This window comes from Hirundo rustica, chromosome 5, assembly GCF_015227805.2.
Source record: "Hirundo rustica isolate bHirRus1 chromosome 5, bHirRus1.pri.v3, whole genome shotgun sequence".
Classification (NCBI taxonomy): Eukaryota; Metazoa; Chordata; class Aves; order Passeriformes; family Hirundinidae; genus Hirundo; species Hirundo rustica.
In genome coordinates this window covers 11,638,576-11,657,596 of record NC_053454.1, presented here as the reverse complement: position 1 = coordinate 11,657,596, position 19,021 = coordinate 11,638,576, and the positions used below count along the sequence as shown (strand labels likewise).

Genomic DNA, 19,021 nt, shown 5'->3' with positions numbered 1-19,021 from the left:
ATTATTTGCAGTCCTACAGAGCTGGAGGTGGTGGGTCTCTCCTGCAGATTAGCTCAGCCTTGGAATGCAGCTGAAACACGTGTCTCAAGCAGATGGCGAAATCCAGGGAACAGCCTACAATTTGATATCAGCAGCTGTGTGTGAAATACATGCGGGGTTAAGCGGCCGAGAAGAAACACGCTGCAGCTCTGCCCAACCATGCACGACTGCCTCGGATGGTCCAAAGCTCAGCTTTCCAGTCTCAAAATTCAAGAATGGTTAGGAATCAAAACTTATGCACAGGTGCCATGTAACAAGTGAAGTGAGAAAAGCCAAGCTCCACCCTTCCCCTCAGGCCAGCAGGGAGTGCCCCTGCCAACAGCCAAACTGTCCCTCTGCCCCAGAATTTTCAGAGACAAATGTCTTTGCATTGCCCCCAGTGATGAAAGTAACATAAAAATACAGATTCCACTACCTTAAAATGGCAAAATCCTAGTAATGGTAATGCAGGAGAACATGAATGTTATTAGAAAACTGTTCCCATCAGTAGGTAATTTGGGGTTCGGGGGAGTGTTAAACTTTTGCTTCTATTATTTTTCATGTCAATTGCCCATAAGAAGAAATGGAATGCACTCTTCCCCAAATTTGTAAATGATACCAAATTCAGGGGAATTTAGTTACCACACTAGAGGATAGTATGGGAAGGAGGAGGATAGGAAGACCATTCATAGGAACTTTTTGACATGTTGGAGAAATGAGCCAAGAAACCCTCATAAAGTTTGCCTAAGAAAGATACAGTGTCCTGCCCCTGGGAGAGCTCAAGTGCTTGGAACAGTTGGATGCCAACTGAAGTTGGCAATTTTTCAATGGGAAGAAAGAAAAGAGGAAAAATAGAAAGGAAAAAGAAAGATCTTTGCATCCTGTAGGGCAAGTTGGATATGGGTCACTGGTGAGAGCTTGCAACGATTGAAGTTAACTTGATACTGGGCCCAACCAGGAGGGGTGCACCAAAAGAGATTTAGCCTTTCATTAAGCATATGGGTAACAACCCCAGGAGCACCACAGCCACTTCTGGGCTCCCCAGCACAAGAAAGAAGCTATTGACAAACTGGCCTAAGTGCCATGTAACTGGAGGAAGGCCAGTAAGAGCACTATGGGGCTGCAGCATGCAGCATGGAAGGAATGCTGAAGGTGCCAGGGCTTGCTCAGCCAGCCAGAGGAAGCAGGCAGGACACGTTACAATAGCAGATAACCATGCAGCCATCCAAAGGGGAATACAGAGATGAACAAAGTACATGTTACTCCAAGATACACAGCGAAAGGACAATAGTGAGAATCAGAAGAAGAAGAAGAAAGAAATCTGACAGGGACTGGGCTTTAGGGCAGGCTCTTACTGTTGAACTCCATCTTGGGAGGTTTTCAAACTGGACTGAGGAGGCCCAGAACAACCTGATCCATCCTTCAAAGCAGCGCTGCTTCACGCACAACACTGGACCAGCTGACCTTTAGAGGACCCTCACCATCTGAATTCTTCTGTGTATTATACTCCCAATGCTAAAGCATACTAAGGACACAGACACTTTATTAGTATTAGTATAATCCATACTATGGACAGACAGACATACAACCATATTAAGAGTTGTACAAGGTTAAAAAATACGAATTTGTGAAAGATGTGAGCTCAAATTTTGGGCTATCCTAAAATGGAGCAATCTAATTCTTAGTTCTGAAAAAAAAAATTTCAGAAGCCTTCCCTTAAATTGCGAGATGTTGTGTTAAACACAGACACAAAACTGAAATATTAGTGTTTTAAAAAATCGATATAAATGATACATGAGCTTATTCCGTAACAGAGATGTTTCGGTGAAACTGCCTGGATTTCTAACTTTAAAAACTGCTTAATCTACCAGTTTGAATTATATTCTTTCATGTCCTGCACTATATTTGTTTGGGAAGCACCGGACAGAGAAGAAGCGTTTCACACTGGAAGTAGTTTTTTATTTATGTAGCAATGTAATTCAGACAAAGGAGATTAAGGACACTTAAATAGTGCATCTGTCTCCATAAATCACTGCTGCTCAGGAACTTCTGAAAATCATCCCTTGAAAACAATTTCTTTTACTTTGATGCTCTCAGCAGCAAAAGGATTTTTTGCCTTGCAAGTATGAATCTGCAGTACTGTCACATTGCTCTTTAGACAATTTTTATAAGGCTACTTGAAAATACAATTGAAATATGCAAATTTAATTCATTTGGTGTACTGTGTGCCCTCTCAAACAGGAACCTTATTGTGCATCTAGTACAATCAGTGGAATCTTAATGATTTTGTGGTTAAGAAAATTTGGTCTGTTTTATATTGAAGTCTTTCAGTTAATTTCAATTCAAGCTGTTAAAGAATATTTAGGAAGACCATATGTATAAAGATTTTAACAGGGTAGAATGGTATTTAGCTGTAAAATAAGTAAAAGGCTTGGTGGTAAAGACATTTCAAATAAAAGAAACAGTGTTTACTAAAACATACACCACAAAATGAAGGGTGCAAGTCTCATTTGTTCATTCCAAAGTTCAAATATTATATTAAGTGTTCACAAAATAAATATTCTGTTTTTTTCTTTTTCAACCAATACTAAAAATTAGTAGATCAGCGATGTCATAGTTCAATTTCCTTTTAATGATTGGGGTTTTGCATATATTTTCCAAGGCAAGCACTGCAAAGTGTCCATTAATCTTGCCACTGCAAAAACAGTACCTAGGGAAATGTGCCTTGCAATGTAAGGGCCAGCTTAAAAACGGTGTCCAAGTGGTCCCAGAATGAATGTAACCTGTAACTAACATGCTACAGTCAACAGCCATGGCTTCCTGCCCACCTGTGCCGCTAACAGAGTACGACTGGTCTGTTTCCAAGCATCATCAACAATGTGAGCAGGCTGTTTCAGGATTGTCAGGCAAAAGAGAGCAACTTTACATACCTCTGAAAACTAACTTCAAACCTGATTTTCAAACCAAGTAAGTCACTTAAAGGGCGAGCTTAATCAAGGCCTAAGAAAAATTGGCTGAAATTGCTATTTTGTGTACTTCTGTACAGTTCCTTCCGTGGAACAATACAATTCTTCAGACTCAGCTACTCAGAAAATATGGGCTGAACAAAATACGTAATAGTTGTTCTTGTTTTCTCATCTTATTCTCCAAGGTGCCCCTTTATTTTCAAGACAGCTGTTTCATTTGTCCCTCCAGTTTGTAACTAGCTGTTTTTACTTCTGGTTTCATAGCTGCCAGCACATTGTGCTAATGCATATATCCAACAAGGATGTATTTTCTTGGAGGGCAGGGGAATAAAATCCACAGCAATTAGCATTCCTCAAATGAATGAAAACATTTATATCACTATTACATTTTCAATTACAGGAACTGAAAAATTCCAATATAATTTCATATTGCACATAGAAAAAGTGTATCTAATTTTTGCAAAACAGATATTTTACTTTCTCATATTAAGCACTAGGACCATAGCCATTCAGTTTTGTTTCTGTTGAGGTTTGTTTGGTATATTTCACGCCCCTATTCAAAACTTTGAAAACAATCCCCAACTTGATTAATCATATTTTTAAAAAATATTGTCAATATATTTGTATCCATACACAATGGATTTTGCTGTTTTCCTTTCTCATAACTTATTTTTTATTAAGAGCTGAGAATTAAGATTTTAGTCAGATTAGTTGTGGATGTTAAAGTTAATGGCAAAATACAGATTTTTTTCTAGCTGCAATATCTGTGAAAAAACATTCACAAAAGTAATCTGTGATCTGAAATGCAAAATAAATCAGCCGAGTCTGACATGACAATTAGATTGCACCCTCAATTACTCTATCTGAATTTGAATTACAGTACGGCCAGCCCAGTTTGGTCACTAATCCCAAAGATGCTGGTTTCTTAATAGTGCCACAAAACACTGCGCACATAAAAAGGAGCATATTAATTGAAACTCAGTTACAGAACTCTGCTAATATTGATAACAGTGCCTTTCACATCCTTATCATTTCATCTCACACAATGGTAGAAACCAACCAAGAACCCCAAATCCAGGGCTGATAGGGTTAATCTGAAATTGAAGGCAAGCATCCCTTGAACTAATTAAATGGAGGAGAGAGGAGAGAGGGGAATATCCCAGTGATCAGGTTCTATAATCCCACGTGCTCTCTCAGAGGAAAAGAGAACCTGTCTAGGAACCCTGCAGCACTTTTTAACTCATCATAGATTTAAAGACTGCCCTGTGTAATAACAACTATGTAAATTCCTAAGAATTCCTAGAAAAAACTCTTCTCTCAAAAAACCATTGAATTTAAGGAAAAAATTAAAATTCATTATATGAAAGGAATGGAGCACTACAAGGCAGCACCAGACCCTTGGAGGAAGATACAAACACTTCCCAAAGGAAGCCCGTGAGACCACTGGCAGGCTTCTTCTGGTGCTGGGAAAGGGAAACAAGAGTTACCTACACACTCTCCCAATACATTCGACTTTTTAGATGTACTGAATAACACGGGCCCAGCAAGGCTACAATTAAAATTCTGAGTGACTTCACAGGATTTTTTTACGCCAGACAGAAACATAGTGCCCTTCTTCATCAACTTTGTACAACAGCAGGCTGAAAATCTCTACTCTTGAAAGCGAAGAGTTAAGTGGTTCCCTTGAAACCCTTCTTGGAGGAGGTTAAATTCATTTAGAAAATGTCCTCCAGAAAAACATATGCCAGAATGTATCAACCTTCTCTCTTCTTTAATACTTTTTATAATTGTCTGTACTTCATGGCCATGATTTTAGAATTTTACATTTCTAATACAGAACAAAATATGAAAGAAATTATGTTTGCAGAAACTCCACATTGTCAGTCTTTGCAGCAGGCTTCATTAATGAACAAAATTATACCCCTGAGACTCGATCAACATCCAGTTAAAGCATAAATATTTACTGCATTAAAAGCTTTCATTGTCTCAAACAGAAAATCAGCAGCATTAAATACATATTACACTTTGTAGCTTGTAATCATCATAATTTTTCCTAAGGATTACAAGAAATAAGAAGTCATTTCTGTGCAAATTCAAACCAGCAAGGTATTTTCCTAAGGAAAGTGATGTTTCATTCTAGTAAAAGTCTGTACTACTTGAAATAACATAAATATTATGCTTATTGTATTTTTTTATTTTATTTGCACAGCCATCACACCACTAGTTTGCGCAGATAAACAATTAGACATATACACATATACAGAAAATAACACGTTACCAAACAGAAGTGTCACCTGATGAAGACCTCTTTAAATGTACTACTGTGTACAGCCCATCTTAGATTCTTTACATTTTACAAAGCTGAATAATTTGGGGCACCCACTGTCAGGAAATATCGCCTGGATTTTGATTTTATACGAACAGTATAGTCTGCCATCTGTGCTGAAATCCTAGGGTTTATGAAGCGTGAAAAAAGCCTGCTGTCCTAGACCCCAACTTTTCTGCTGCTATAGAAAAAAACACGGAAATTCTGAAAGGGCAACAATGCTTAAAGTTGAATGACCTGGATAAAGATGCAGAAGAAGTAAAGAGACAGTCTTGTTTCAGCACAACTGGTTCCTCCATTTTAAATATGAAAGCTCTACATGAATTTAATGTTGCCATCTCACATGGCATTCTTGAATTGTCCAATGAACAAACCTTGATTTGTTTTGGTCACCAGGATAGTTGTGCAACTAGGAAGGGGAAGTCTGTCTCTTTGATCTGTTGAGAAAATTCATTCTGGAAAGTCTTGCTTGACTTGCATTCTATTTGTTGGGATATAAAGCTTTGACCTGAGTTGGACTGGCAACGGAGCCAAGGTTCACCTTTGCTGTAAGGAGGAGAAAGTAGTGGAAACAGTGGCGTGCTGTAGCAACCAGCACTGATGGAAGATATTACTGACAAAGGCTGCTTTGATATTTATGGGCACATACAGCAATATACCAATACCTGCTATAAAGTGAAATAAGCAGCATCACTTAATAAACTTACCAGCCTGCGGATCTCCCTCTCACATTCCCGCTTTATTCTATTGATCTCATCCTGGTGGGACTGATAAGCCGTGCGCAGGTCCGCAGCCTTCATTTTATCTGCCTGCATAATGTTGTTCAGAGCTTCCTCAAGTTGCTTTTTGCCAGATTTCAGCTCCAAGATCTCTTGTTGCAGCTTCATTCGTTCCCCGTCGAACGCCTTGCGAGCCTCCTCTTTTGCCTCACTCAGCAGTGCCGTCTTCACTTTGTCAGCCGCCCCGTCCCGCAGGACATTGACTGTTGACTGCAAACGCTGAATTTCACCATCTTTGATTTTCACCATTCTTGCCACCTCCTGCTCATGCTGCCGGATCAGTAGCTCTCTGACACTCTGAAGTTCCTTCATTTTCTCCTCATGGAGCTTGGCTTTCAGTTCAGAAACATAGGCAGTGTGCTTATGCTGTTCCTGCTCCCTTTCTTGCTTAACCTCTTGGATTTTTTCTCTCAGTTTACCCACCTGGAACAAAATATAAAATACTGATTAACAAGCACCACTCCACTTTCTAAAGTCACCAAGTAAGGTGCTTCTAAACTCCTCTTAAAAACCTATCCTGAATATACAAAAGCAAAGACTGCACACCTCTCTCTGGTAAACAAGTACAGAAGCAAGGCTGTAAAAAGTCCATGTACACATTAAGGTATCTGCTATAGGGATACGCAATGAGTTCTCACAGATTTAAGGAATAAAATAAAACTGAGCAACATATAATCTAGTTATTTCCTTATTTCCTGTACCAACCACACCACGCTATTCTCACCCACAACCCCTCCACTGCACTCCACAAGCAGATGAAAAATTAATCAAAACGCAGAATAGATTTTGTGTTTATGCTGGAAATACTTTTATTTTGGATTTCTTAAATTCTTCAGAATTTTAATGGGAAAGTCCTAATTAGATAAGCCAAAAGAATTGGCCTTTTGAAAAATCAAGTCTACTCAATGGACCTCAGACCTCATCCCAAAACTGAAACTATTCATGTCCCCAGACATTTCAGAAAATATAGGCCAGTGAGTCTAATAGTTGAGGAGAGAGTAGTGCAAAAATGTGATAGACTATTACAGCAATATCCACTGTGATGAAACCTCATTATAAAATGGTGCTCAGCAGGTTACATGGAAAGCAATGCTTTTTCCATGTGGGATTAGATGTTAATTTAAAATAAAGGGGGGAAAAAGAGAAAGGCTCACTGGTCTATTGCAGTATACCAGAAAGGCTATAATGTATTTCATCGTTCATAGTTTCAGTTACTATTCCCATTACAGAGACTGCCAAAACTTCTATCAGAGGCGGAGGTTTCAAAACATGTGTTTTAACCTTGAGTGACAACAAAAACATACATAGCAAATAGTGCTTCATGGTACAAGGAGGCTACCAAGCAGCAAAATGTTAGTCACTGTCACATCTGCTTCTATCTATGCTACACAAAGCTGTGATCTGTAGTCATGTGGTGCATTTAATTTACACTAAATTAAGTCAGAATAACATCTTGGTCAGATAGGTGTCCAGTCAGGATCAACCTGCCTCAACTTCAGGCAGCTGGAACAGCAGACTTTTCCTATGCACAAGATGTTACAATCCTCTTATTTTGAACAGTAACTTTGAGAATTAACCAACTCAAACCTACCCTTGATTTAAAGAAAGGAAGAGACTGAAGGAAGAAAGGGAGGAAAGGTATATACATTTTTATGAAAGTAACCTAGATGCACTGATGACTAAGCACCACCCCTGACAGCACTAAAATTATAGCTGTTAAAAAGGTAATAGCTCTGAATCAGACACTATCACATGCAGATTTTATACATTGTTACTGTTCCAGGGTGATTCTGAGAATGTATTTTTTATTAAGAGAGATGGAGGTTGGGTTTTTTCCCCCAAATGGTAAATCTGGCTATTGGAAATTATCTGCAGCATATATCCATGTGTTACTTCTTTCAGTGGGATGACATTTAGTTCCAAGCCTACAGTGGATAGCACTGATTTTCAGGGCTTGCATTAGGGTACCCAATTCCATAGGAGAGTGCACAGCAGGGAGGTCAGAATAGATGATCTTTAAAGGTCCTTTCCAAGCCAAACCATTCATGATGCTGTAATAAAGCCAAGTCATTTACTCACCTATCTACAATCAGAAATAGACGAGTTTATAGACAAATTTGCAAATGAAACACTCATTATTTACTTATTGACTTACTGATGAACCAAGAAAATGAAAATGAAACTGAGCAATGAAACCTACTAATGACAACTGAGCAATGAAACCTACTAATGACAACACAGGGAAACAAACTGCATAATGGCACATACAAACGCATAATATACCTCCAGAACTACAGTAATTTAAAGTTAATCATATTCTACATAAAGCATACGACTGAAAAGCAGTTTTCAATACAACACATTCATGAGTTTAACTTCCTAAAAGAACTTTTAATAAATGAGAAATGGATTTTGACACTTTGGAGGAGTGCTGAGTCACAAAAATTAGCATCCTTGCTCAATTTTTTTTGTAACTGAGTACCATCATATATCACTACTAATTTTACCTAAAGCTTCAGTAAGAGGAATTTAAACAAGAATAATTAGAATCCTTCAAAAAAATCCTGTTTTTTTACACAGCATCTTAAATGTATATTAATCCTAGTTCTTAAGGTCTTTAAAAAGTCTTTTCTTATTACTGCTTTTTGTCAGAGAAGATGGAAAGTTAGATGGAAAGTTAGATGGAAAGTTAGATGGAAATCTGTCTGTTAGATCTTCTCTGAAAGCCATAATCTGTCCTTCCTGTACCCCTCAGTCCCTCTCTCCTGCACACCGTGCAGTTCTGTACTCGTCTGGCTTCCAGAGAAACTGACTGAATGAAAATAGTAGTGTGGCATTTTCCCATATGCCTGAGTCTCAATTTCCAAATGAACCTAAATTTTAAAGCAATTTCTCTTTTTTCATTTCCGGCACTTTTTTTTTTTTTTTTTTTAAGGAAGGAAGCTATTCTAGCCAAGAAATTAAGCCAATAGGGAAACAAAGTCAGGCATGATATCAGGGCACCAATAAACCAATTGTTGCCTACCTCTCCAAATTAAAACTTTAATAGCTAGCACACATTGATACAATGTTTTTGTCATAGCAGAACTTAGCTTCTTCAAAAAAATAAGCATCATTGCTTCTTTCCTTTCCTTTCTTAAAAAGTGCCTGAAAGCAGGATTTTCTTTAAAACAATATAATTGTATTTTCCTTGGCTATTTGCATCTGGTGTTGTTTTCTATGACAAGTTGTTTTGCACACTTGAGACAGCAAAATAATAGTTAGGCTTTATGATCAAAGTCAATGGAATAATTTTAAAACTATGCTTTTCTGAAAAGCAATAAACTATTAAATCATATATGTTTCCAAGTGCTACCAAACCACTGCCCCAATAAAAATGTTATGATAAGAACTTGCTCAGGACTACCTCATCTTTTTCTTTTGTATTTAACCACGGGGGTTTTTAATTTGTGGCACGATAGTCAATCACAGGAGGGATACCCTCCACACTCCTTTTTGCCAGGAACTGCAAACTTGAATGTAAAAGAAGAGAAGGTATCCGGAACAGGCAGCATGGATTCACCAAGGAGAAATCATGCTTGACCCATATAATAGCCTTCTACAACCACACGGCTGGATGGGGTGAACATTGTCCACATTGACTTCAGCAAGGCTTTTGACACTGCCTTCCATAACATCCTCATAGGTAAGCTCTGGAAATGGGGGTTAGAGAAATAGACAGTGGAAGGTAGATCAAGAACTGGCTGATTGGCAGAGCTCAGAGCATCATGATCAGCAGAGTAGAATCCAGCTGGAGGCTGGGGAGCACCAGGGATCAATACTGGGTCCAGTCTTATTCAACTTTTTTATCAATGACCTTGGCCCTGGCGAGGTGCACCTGGAGTACTGCGTTCAGTTCTGGGCTCCAAAGTTCAAGAAAGACAAGGAGGGGGTTCAGTGGGGGGCCACAAAGATGAGAAGGGGTCTGGAGCATCTCTCTTCTGAGGAGAGACTGCGGGAGTTGGGCCTGTTTAGTACAGAAAAGAGAAGATTGAGACGAAACCTTTCCAGTACATGTAAATATCTTGAAGATTGTCAAGAGGACCATGCCAGGTTCTTTTTGGTGGTACCCAACAACAGAATAATAAGCAATGGCCATAAACTAAAGCATACAAAGTTTCTTTCACCAAGCCACTCTACCACTTCTCTTCCCAATGGTGAGAGATGAAACATCTCATTTACCCTAACTCCTAGATGTTGTGAACTCAAGTCCATATATGTACAGTCACAAGTAGAATATGGATAATTAAAAGCAATAACTGAACTTGGTGATGATGGAGTGACAGCCAACATTGTAACATCTTGCTATCAAGAACAAAATATTACTCAAAATATCAAAAGACTACCTTCTACTTTTTCCTATCTCAGTGGAAATAAGTACTTTGGAATACTTGTTCCTAAATATTCATGGATCTCAGCACAAGCATTAATAAAACCACTGAGCTGACTGCCAAGACCATGCTCAGTCACCGCAGCTCCTTGTGATCAAAGCACTGGATTTTAACGTTCAGTCATAGTGAGTCCTGTCCCTATTCATGTTGAGATATTTTTGTGTTTTGGTCAACTCCTTTTGTTGATGTCTTCCCAATGTTTGGATGTCTTCCAACAAAGCTTTTTCACTCGGAGAGCAAGAGCATCTGAGCCCCTGTTCAGTTCAAGCATTTCCTTCTCCAGGCTCTCCATAGATGGCAGCAAACTTACAGTCCAGGAGGACATCCTGCATCCTACAGGGTCCCCAAAGCTATCAAGCAGGTGTTCCAAAACAAGACACAGTACATGGGAACTAAGGCAGGGCCATAACTTTTGCTTCACCCATTAGGCATCATAAATGAACCCAACTACTCATGTGTCCAATGGCCAAAATACCACCAGCAAGATCAACAATGATGCACATCCAAAAACATGCAAACATATAAATTTTGGATCAGGTACTGCATAAGCACGCAGTAAACAACTTTACAGAAGAAATTCCTTTATATGGATCAACAACCAATGAAACAAGATGTACTAGGAAAATATATACAAACTTTTGAACGTCCTTCGGGTAAAATTTTATTTCATAGAAAGCAGTATTTTTCAGAAAAAAGTATATTATAGCTATTTTCCATTTGTGATGTCTCTCCTCAATTAGAAGGTTCATTCTCAGATAAATCATTAATATAGGCATACACGTGAGGGAAAAAATAGTTTAGGAAAATTAAATTGGTTAAATTGGCCCCATAAGAGTTTGTTACCTTTCCTAATACAGTTTATATCCCACGGGTCACCAAGCTATCTATTTAGCAGCTTCAATGCTTCTTTCTTACCTCTATGCCAGTAGATATATCTAATTTATTTAGAATTCTCTAGGCACAGTGTTTTTACTTTTCTGATACCAAGAAATAATTTTTCTTGGTTTTGTTACTATTTTTGAACTACAGTCTAAACTGGAAAAATCTCTATGGCTTTGATTTACTCATCTTGTCAGTCAAGGCATCCTGTAACTGCTGCACAGACTGAGAGTAGGCTGGGAAATAAACTACAAGTTCAATTCCAGTCAAATGACTTCAGACTGCAATGTACAGTTAGAAGGATTTTAGAGCACTCTGGCTGTAATTTCCTCTCTCCTCTTTCACAGATTTCATAAATGAGCTCACCCACTTCTCTGCACACATATGTGCACAATACACAGATCTGTCTCCAATAACAAGCTCAATACACTAGAAAATATTAAAAATTTAAGCTGAAGAAAGGTGAACAAGTAACCAAACTGAAGCAAATCTTCCTAGACTGAAGATAGTGTAAGAAAACTAATTATTGAAAATGTTCCTGCAGCTGTCATGGTCTTCTACTTACACTTCATTCTTAGTTGAATCAAGAGTTAAACTCGATGCTCTTACAGGTAAAGATTGGAAGTGTATCAGGGCTAAACTCTTTCTAGTGTTCATGTATTTTTTTTTAAAAATAAAAGTTACTTACGGACTCAAAATTAATTCATTCTTCTGTCCAAGGTATAAGATAACTTCATAATTATAATCTCTTTTTAATGTAATTTTAAAAGTAATAATTAAATTCACATCCATATTTCTACATATAAAGTTATACAGAACAAAACAGGAAAAAAGATAACTAAAAAGTAAAATTTACTTGTCTAAATGTAATCTACCATCAAATCTTAAGTCTCAAAATTTAAGAGACACAAAAAATGACAATGAAATAATCCAACTTATTGACCTGTAAATTATAAAGGGTATTAGCCCCTCCTAAATTTCATGGTGTGTTGTTTTAAAAAGCTCAAGTAGTTTGTGCCATTGGTTTTAAATTTATAGATTTATGAATAACCCTGACCCATAAGAGATTTGACTTTTTGCTTTAGTCTGTGAAGAAGTAAAATTTCCAAGGCAACACAAATTTAGTTGGCTGATATTTTTTGAACCTATTGCATCAATCAAACATGAATTAAGGCTTTACAGTTTCTTTTTCCTCTTTAAGAAAAACATTCTGAAGATTACATTTGTTATGGTTTTTGGGTTTGCTTTGTAAATGAAAATGTAAAAAATAAGACCAAAGCTGAGTATCACACAAGGATGTTAATGAAACTAGAATGTACAGAAACGTTGTTATTCAGGTGTTCCACATTTTACATTGATAAAAATAAAAAAGGCTAGAACAAAAATATTTTATATAAAGAGAACACATTTTCGGTGTGCACTTTCTCCACCTGGTAAATCTTTGAGGCTCTTGCAACTACAGTATCCCCAGTCAAATACAGATAAACCCACCTGCACATGGATTAATCTCCTGAACTGCCTAGTGCAAAGTCAACTGCACTAATTCATTTTAATAAATAACGGAATAGAAATAACCTCACTGGTTTGTCCATATTTTAAACAACATTCAGAAATATATAAAAGTAACTGCTAATCTTCATAAATATGAATGCATTTGATGAATAGTTTCTCCTGTTCCTCTTGATTACCCAAAGTCCTGTTGAACATATGCTAGATAGACAAAAATTGATGGATCTCTTTCATTAGCAATCAGATGCAATATTGAATAGCTCAGAACAATGCCAGCATAAGCTCAGCAAATCAAATCAGGACTCCTACACAGATAGTTTCCAGTTAATTGATATTCTTCATAAGCATTTAAAGTGACACACTTTGAATAAGGTGCTGATTGATTTTGAAGACGATTCTTTTTATAACATACAGTTTTCAGTAAGATCAAATACGAAACTCCCTTGTTAGCAAGCTAATGTCATTTGTATTGCTGTGATTGCAAATTTCAGTGACTGGGTGTTTCGGGTTATTTAGTCCCTTTTGCACACTATTTAAAGGAATTGGCACCAATTTTAGTTTGTTAGTTGTTCTGATTTAATTTCTCTGTCATGTTTTTCTTTTACAACTAACACTTTTTAGTATCAAACTCTGCTGGTTTCTAACAGTGCTACTATTAAAAAATTGATCATGAAATAGAGAAAGACAAATACCTTGGTTTTTTCTTGCTGAAATTCTATCTGAATGTTGGTTAGTTTAGCTCTCAGCTCTTCATTAGCAGCTTGCAGCGCTTCAGTCTCCATGTCGGACTTCTCTCCCTTGGCACGACTTTTCTTTGACATAATTGTTTTTGAAGTTTAAAATAGAACGTTTGCTCCACACTGAGCTACCAGCTAGTGCCTTCTGCTGTTAGCATTTAAGAGTCGTGCAGTGGTCAACAAAACCCTTCATACAAATCTCTGCCATCATGGGAGCAGTCTCTCATGGCCTGGAAGAAGCAAAGTGGTGGGAACAGAATTAGGCTACAGCATTGAGCAGAATCAAACATCAGAATTAACATTAATTTTCAAAGCACACTGAACTTCCTTGAATTATACTATACTGCATAGTGCACCAGAGCTAGAAAGAAACAGATAAGAAGTTATATAATGTTTCACCATCTGTAAACTCTATCCACTGTATTGTGTTGTTCACAGAAATAAAAGTATTTACAGTTATGATGAATATAGCATATTAACAGAAATTATATCTTATCAAGACCTGACTAGAACTATGCTCAAGATTCCCAAGAGGCACAGAGAAAACCATAAATTAATTGAGATAGTGTTTCAGTGGGAATAGTTTATTTTCTGCAGTAAGAAGAAAGTATTTCTCTCCCTAATGTATCAGTTATAATGCATAATTGTATTATTCATAATTATCGAGTTTCACATCATCAGCATCTATTAAAAAGGTATCACAAAATTGGAAAAACATTTAAAAATGTTTCTTAAAATATCATATATGTAACCTGCTTATGTTCAGGGCTGGTATTGTCTGAAAAGCTACAATGGAAACAAGAAGGTATTTAACTTCGTTTTCATTTCCCAGTACGCTCTAAGCTTATAAAGCATTCAATTATTTAAAGCAGCTTAATGTAATATTCAAGTAGAATATCAATAGCAGACGAAGAACCCTAATTATGATAATTAGGAAATGCCATGATTAGTTGGTTTCATGAGTAGTTAGTATAGAAGTTTAATCTGTGATTTTTTTTCCTCTCTACTCTCCTCTAAGAATAAACTGGTGCTCCACAAGACCAAACTGTGGAACAAGTGCTATCAATGCTGAACTATTTTCCAAACCCATGTTCTCTACACATTTTTTAATATTTGCCTAATTTCATCATTAAATTTTCAACAAAGGAGAAAGATTCCTACTTTAAAACTGAACGACATTACTGGAGTATTATAATTTCCAAGAAAATTGTTATCAAATTGCCATCAAACAATAAGCTGCTCTTTCCACCCTACTACTAACAGGGAGTTCTTTTAGAAATTGTATTAGAATGAAAATCCCATGCATTCCTTAGCACATACTTTCTAAAGGGTTAGTGACTAATACCTCGGGTGTCTAGAGACAAACTAATCACCTCAGTTTTATGCTCCTTTTCAAGCACTGGTAAACAGGTGGTGAGTTACATATTGTGCTTAGAATGACAAATCAAAACAGATGAAAAGTGAACAGAACTCAGCTCACCAAGATTCAGTGAGAATTTGATGATATTCCCATTGAGTTCTTTCATTTGTAAAAAGCAATTGAAAAAAACCATGAACTTTACCAATTATTTGCTGAAGTAACTCAAGTGAAATAGTTGTTTTGCTCTGTAATAGCAGGTATCTTTCCACTGAAATATAATAATCTATAAAGTTATCCTCTTCAATAAAAAATTGTTCCTTATATTCATTATATGAAGCATTTTAATATATAATCTGTGGAAAAAACTAGGAACTAAATACATTTTAATTCCATTACATATCAGACCTACCTTACAAAACAAACACTGGTGCTATTGTGCTTTTCTACATAGTAGCTGATTCAAGAAAAACAAATCAGCAATATTCTTACAGTAAATTTAAAAAAAGGAAGTCTTTGGTGAGTAGAAGAAATGTGAGGAATTACTGTTTTAATAAAGAAATTTCATGCCATTAATCTATGGAGTTTCTATGATGCTCAAATTACATTTAATACTCAAATTAGTCTTAAAAATTATTCTTTGAAGTACTCTTCAGAATTAAAAAAACTCTCAAGGCATTGCCTTCAATCTTTTTTCCTTTAACTCTCAACATTTGAAAATTGTACTTTTCAAGTAATATACAAGCTTAGACACAGAACCTGAAGAAAATCACCACCTTCTCTTATAGGTATTGAGGGAAGAAGAGTGAGGAGGGGAGTGAAAGCACCACCTCCCAACCAAACTAAACATAATAAATTCCCTAAAAACCACAAAACAAAACAAAAAAAAAAAAAAAAAAAAAAAAAAAAAAAAAAAAAAAAAAAAGCACACCAAAAAAACCCCCATAAAACAAAAACCTCCAAACCTAGAAACAACCACCCATCAAGCTGTATTGGTGGGCATAAAAAAACCCTTCATTTTCACTCTTCCCTAGATACATATTCTAGATACATATTCCAGCCTACCTATTGCAAAAGCAGGAACTATGGCAACACAAAGTCTATCTATATACTCAAGAGAGGCACAGAGCACAGACACACGAGGGCTGAAGCAGAGACTGCATCCTAATTCCCAAATGAAAGGTGCAGAACCAGTGAGTGCCCAGATTCCCTCCTAGCTGAGTACCCGTATTTAATATTTGGATACAGGTCAGGACAAAACAAACAAACAAAAAAACCCCAAACAAACAAAAAAACCCAAACAACCCACACCACACCAAATAACTTATAAACACAGTGAGGAAAAAATGAAGGAAAAAATACTCCACTAACAAAATTTTACTGATGCAGACGCTTCAACCAACAACCTACTTATTAACTCCCCATATGTCTGCTGAGAGGCAAATTCATTATGCCATCAGGATACAGTCCCACAATCAATCCGTGATTAAAAATAGCCACTTCCTGCACTCTGAGTCCCACACACTTCTTGCAAACCTTGGAATCATTTGAACGTATTTGATATTTCACACCAAGAAAAAGGATGGGAAAGAGTAATGGGCTCTAAATCACAAGTCACGTTTTTAGCAGTCTCTGGAACATGCCAAGTTTCTCACTTTATTTGTCAGGTACAGGGGCAATTGTCATTGAAGAAAAACAAAATAAATAAACTTGACTGGATCTGAATCAACTATTCAATAGTTTGGGGGATCGCTGTGTAAAAGATCAAAATATTTAATATGGTTTCTCCTTTAGATGTTTTGGGAAATCCATTACATTCTTAACATATTGGAAAATCAATTAGCTGAACAATGTCCTTACAATTTCTCTTCTATTTGCTTAGCTGATTTAAAGGATGCTTTTTACAACTACCTCAATTTCTTCCCTGATTTTATCAATCAAGACCTCAAACCACGTAATTAATTGCTATATGATAATTCTAGATGCTAAATATCAATAAAACTTATTAGGAAAAAAAGAAGAAAAATCAGTTGCTGCAGAAACGTGGAAGCGTAGCATCAAAGAATTTTTATTACATAGGGGTAAGGAAGAAAGGAACCCCATACTTTCTATTGAAAAGTAAGTCAATTTAAAGAAATTCAAGTCTTTAAATATCATCCTGTATGAAATACACAAAAATATGGGGAGGATTATATCTTCAGGGAGTGAGTCTTTCAGTAATAAACAGTAACAACAGGAAAAGTAAGTAAACCCATATAATCAAGTAATAAATATGGATAACATGATAACACAAAAATTACTAAAGTATATCAACCAAAATTCTGCATTCCAGCCTTATTTCCGACTTCAACAACATTATTCAGCAGCAGCACAATTTGTGGAAGGTGAAATTGCCAATGAGTCATCTCAGCTGAAACATCAAGCTGTAACTCAGGTACTGGAGAGAAATAATAAAGCTTCTTCATCTAGACACTGCACCTCCACGTAAACAGTGCACCACTCCAACTTTTTTTTTATTTCCATCTTTCTCTTATAATTCTGCAGAGCCTACTGCAGATAGCAGCGATAATCCTCATTGTGCTTGTGAACATTAGATGTAACATTCTCAGTATAGCACAATTCTGTACATTCAAGAAGTTTAAAAACACTTTTATTACCATAGCATCTGACAATAGTAAATACTACACTATGTTAACTTCAGAAGTTACTTGCAGTTCACCTATGATAGAGTTTAAAAAAAACAGTGATAATCAACCAGTGACTGTATGGGAAAGACAACATTCATAGCTGCCAATGCTCAAGGCACACTTCTCACAAGGTTCAGATGACCTACATTTACTGCTTCAGTTCTCAGTTCTATGTAATAAAACATTACTGAATAGATAAAAAGCAGAATCTCTACAGGACTAAAATAATACTCTTCCTGCCAAAAAACCTAAATGCAAATTATCAGTATAGTTTTCGAAGTAAATTGTAGACTGGTCACCTTTCTGATACTCTTTTGTCAGCTACCTACAAAGACAGATCTATTTCTGTAACAGTAGAACATTGGAGGGCTATTTTAAATCATAGCCTGCTTAGGGAAATACAGAGTTCCCTTACAGTGGAACATTTTGTAAATGTCACTTTATTTTTTGACAGATAAAACCAGAAACATCTTTACTGTTAACTAACAGTCCACATTCATTTTTTTTTCAGATTCACGGCCTAAAATCCTGAGTCATTCTTGCTTTAATAAGAATATACCTTTTAGGGCCAAATCACAAAGCAATCACCAAGAAACTATGAGGATTTTATTTTTTTTTTCCAGAAGGCCTCAAAGTACCAGTCCTGCTGAGCCATGTGGAACAGAGCTTTCCTTGGTAGAGATTACAGTGTAGCATGAGCAAGCCTTTTGTGACACTTGCTCAGACTTTCACAGCAGGTGACATCCTGCAGATGAGCATAGGATCTATAAAGCAGTCAGCTCTTCTGTCCAGGTTAGTAATTGCTTCTGTATTTTTCCCAATGGCATCTCAGCAAAGCTGATCTGTGATTCTGTCACTCCACAGTCTTTCAGAAAATTCCCAATGCCCTCAGGAATAAGAAGTACCCAGGTTTTAACCTCCCACCACAAATCACTGCTTTCCAGGTCCTTACACAGCAGTTAACAGAACTAATTTGGCAATTCCTAAATGAATTTCACCAATGCATTCATTTTCTCTTCAGTGAATTGGTTGCCTGTGATGTCTGCATCTGTTAAAACACATGCAACTAAAATATGTATCCAACTCACTGCATACAAAAAAAAAAAAAAAAAGTAAGCATATCAAACTCATTTAGACCCTATGTACACACACAAATGTGTGTACCTGCTAGTAACAACCATGTAACACTGATTTATTTTATTTTATTTTATTTTATTTTATTTTATTTTATTTTATTTTATTTTATTTATTTTATTTTTCATTGGTACTACTCTATGCCACTGCATTGCATACAGTATATTAATGGTTTCATTCTAGTGAAAGGACATAAACA

At 36.6% G+C, this 19,021-nt stretch overlaps 1 protein-coding gene across 2 annotated transcripts in view; it reads right to left on the bottom strand.

The window, feature by feature from the left end:
- The window catches only part of JAKMIP1 (janus kinase and microtubule interacting protein 1), a 144,403-nt gene that overhangs the window by 63,001 nt on the left and 62,381 nt on the right, over positions 1-19,021 (bottom strand). For both annotated transcript variants that reach the window (XM_040063921.2, XM_040063920.2), the window contains 2 exons: positions 13,600-13,874; positions 6,018-6,512 (listed from right to left, as the gene is read on the bottom strand). In XM_040063921.2, coding sequence (XP_039919855.2) covers positions 6,018-6,512; positions 13,600-13,728 — 624 coding nt within the window. In that variant the 5' untranslated portion in view covers positions 13,729-13,874. The remainder of the gene's footprint in view (positions 1-6,017; positions 6,513-13,599; positions 13,875-19,021) is intronic.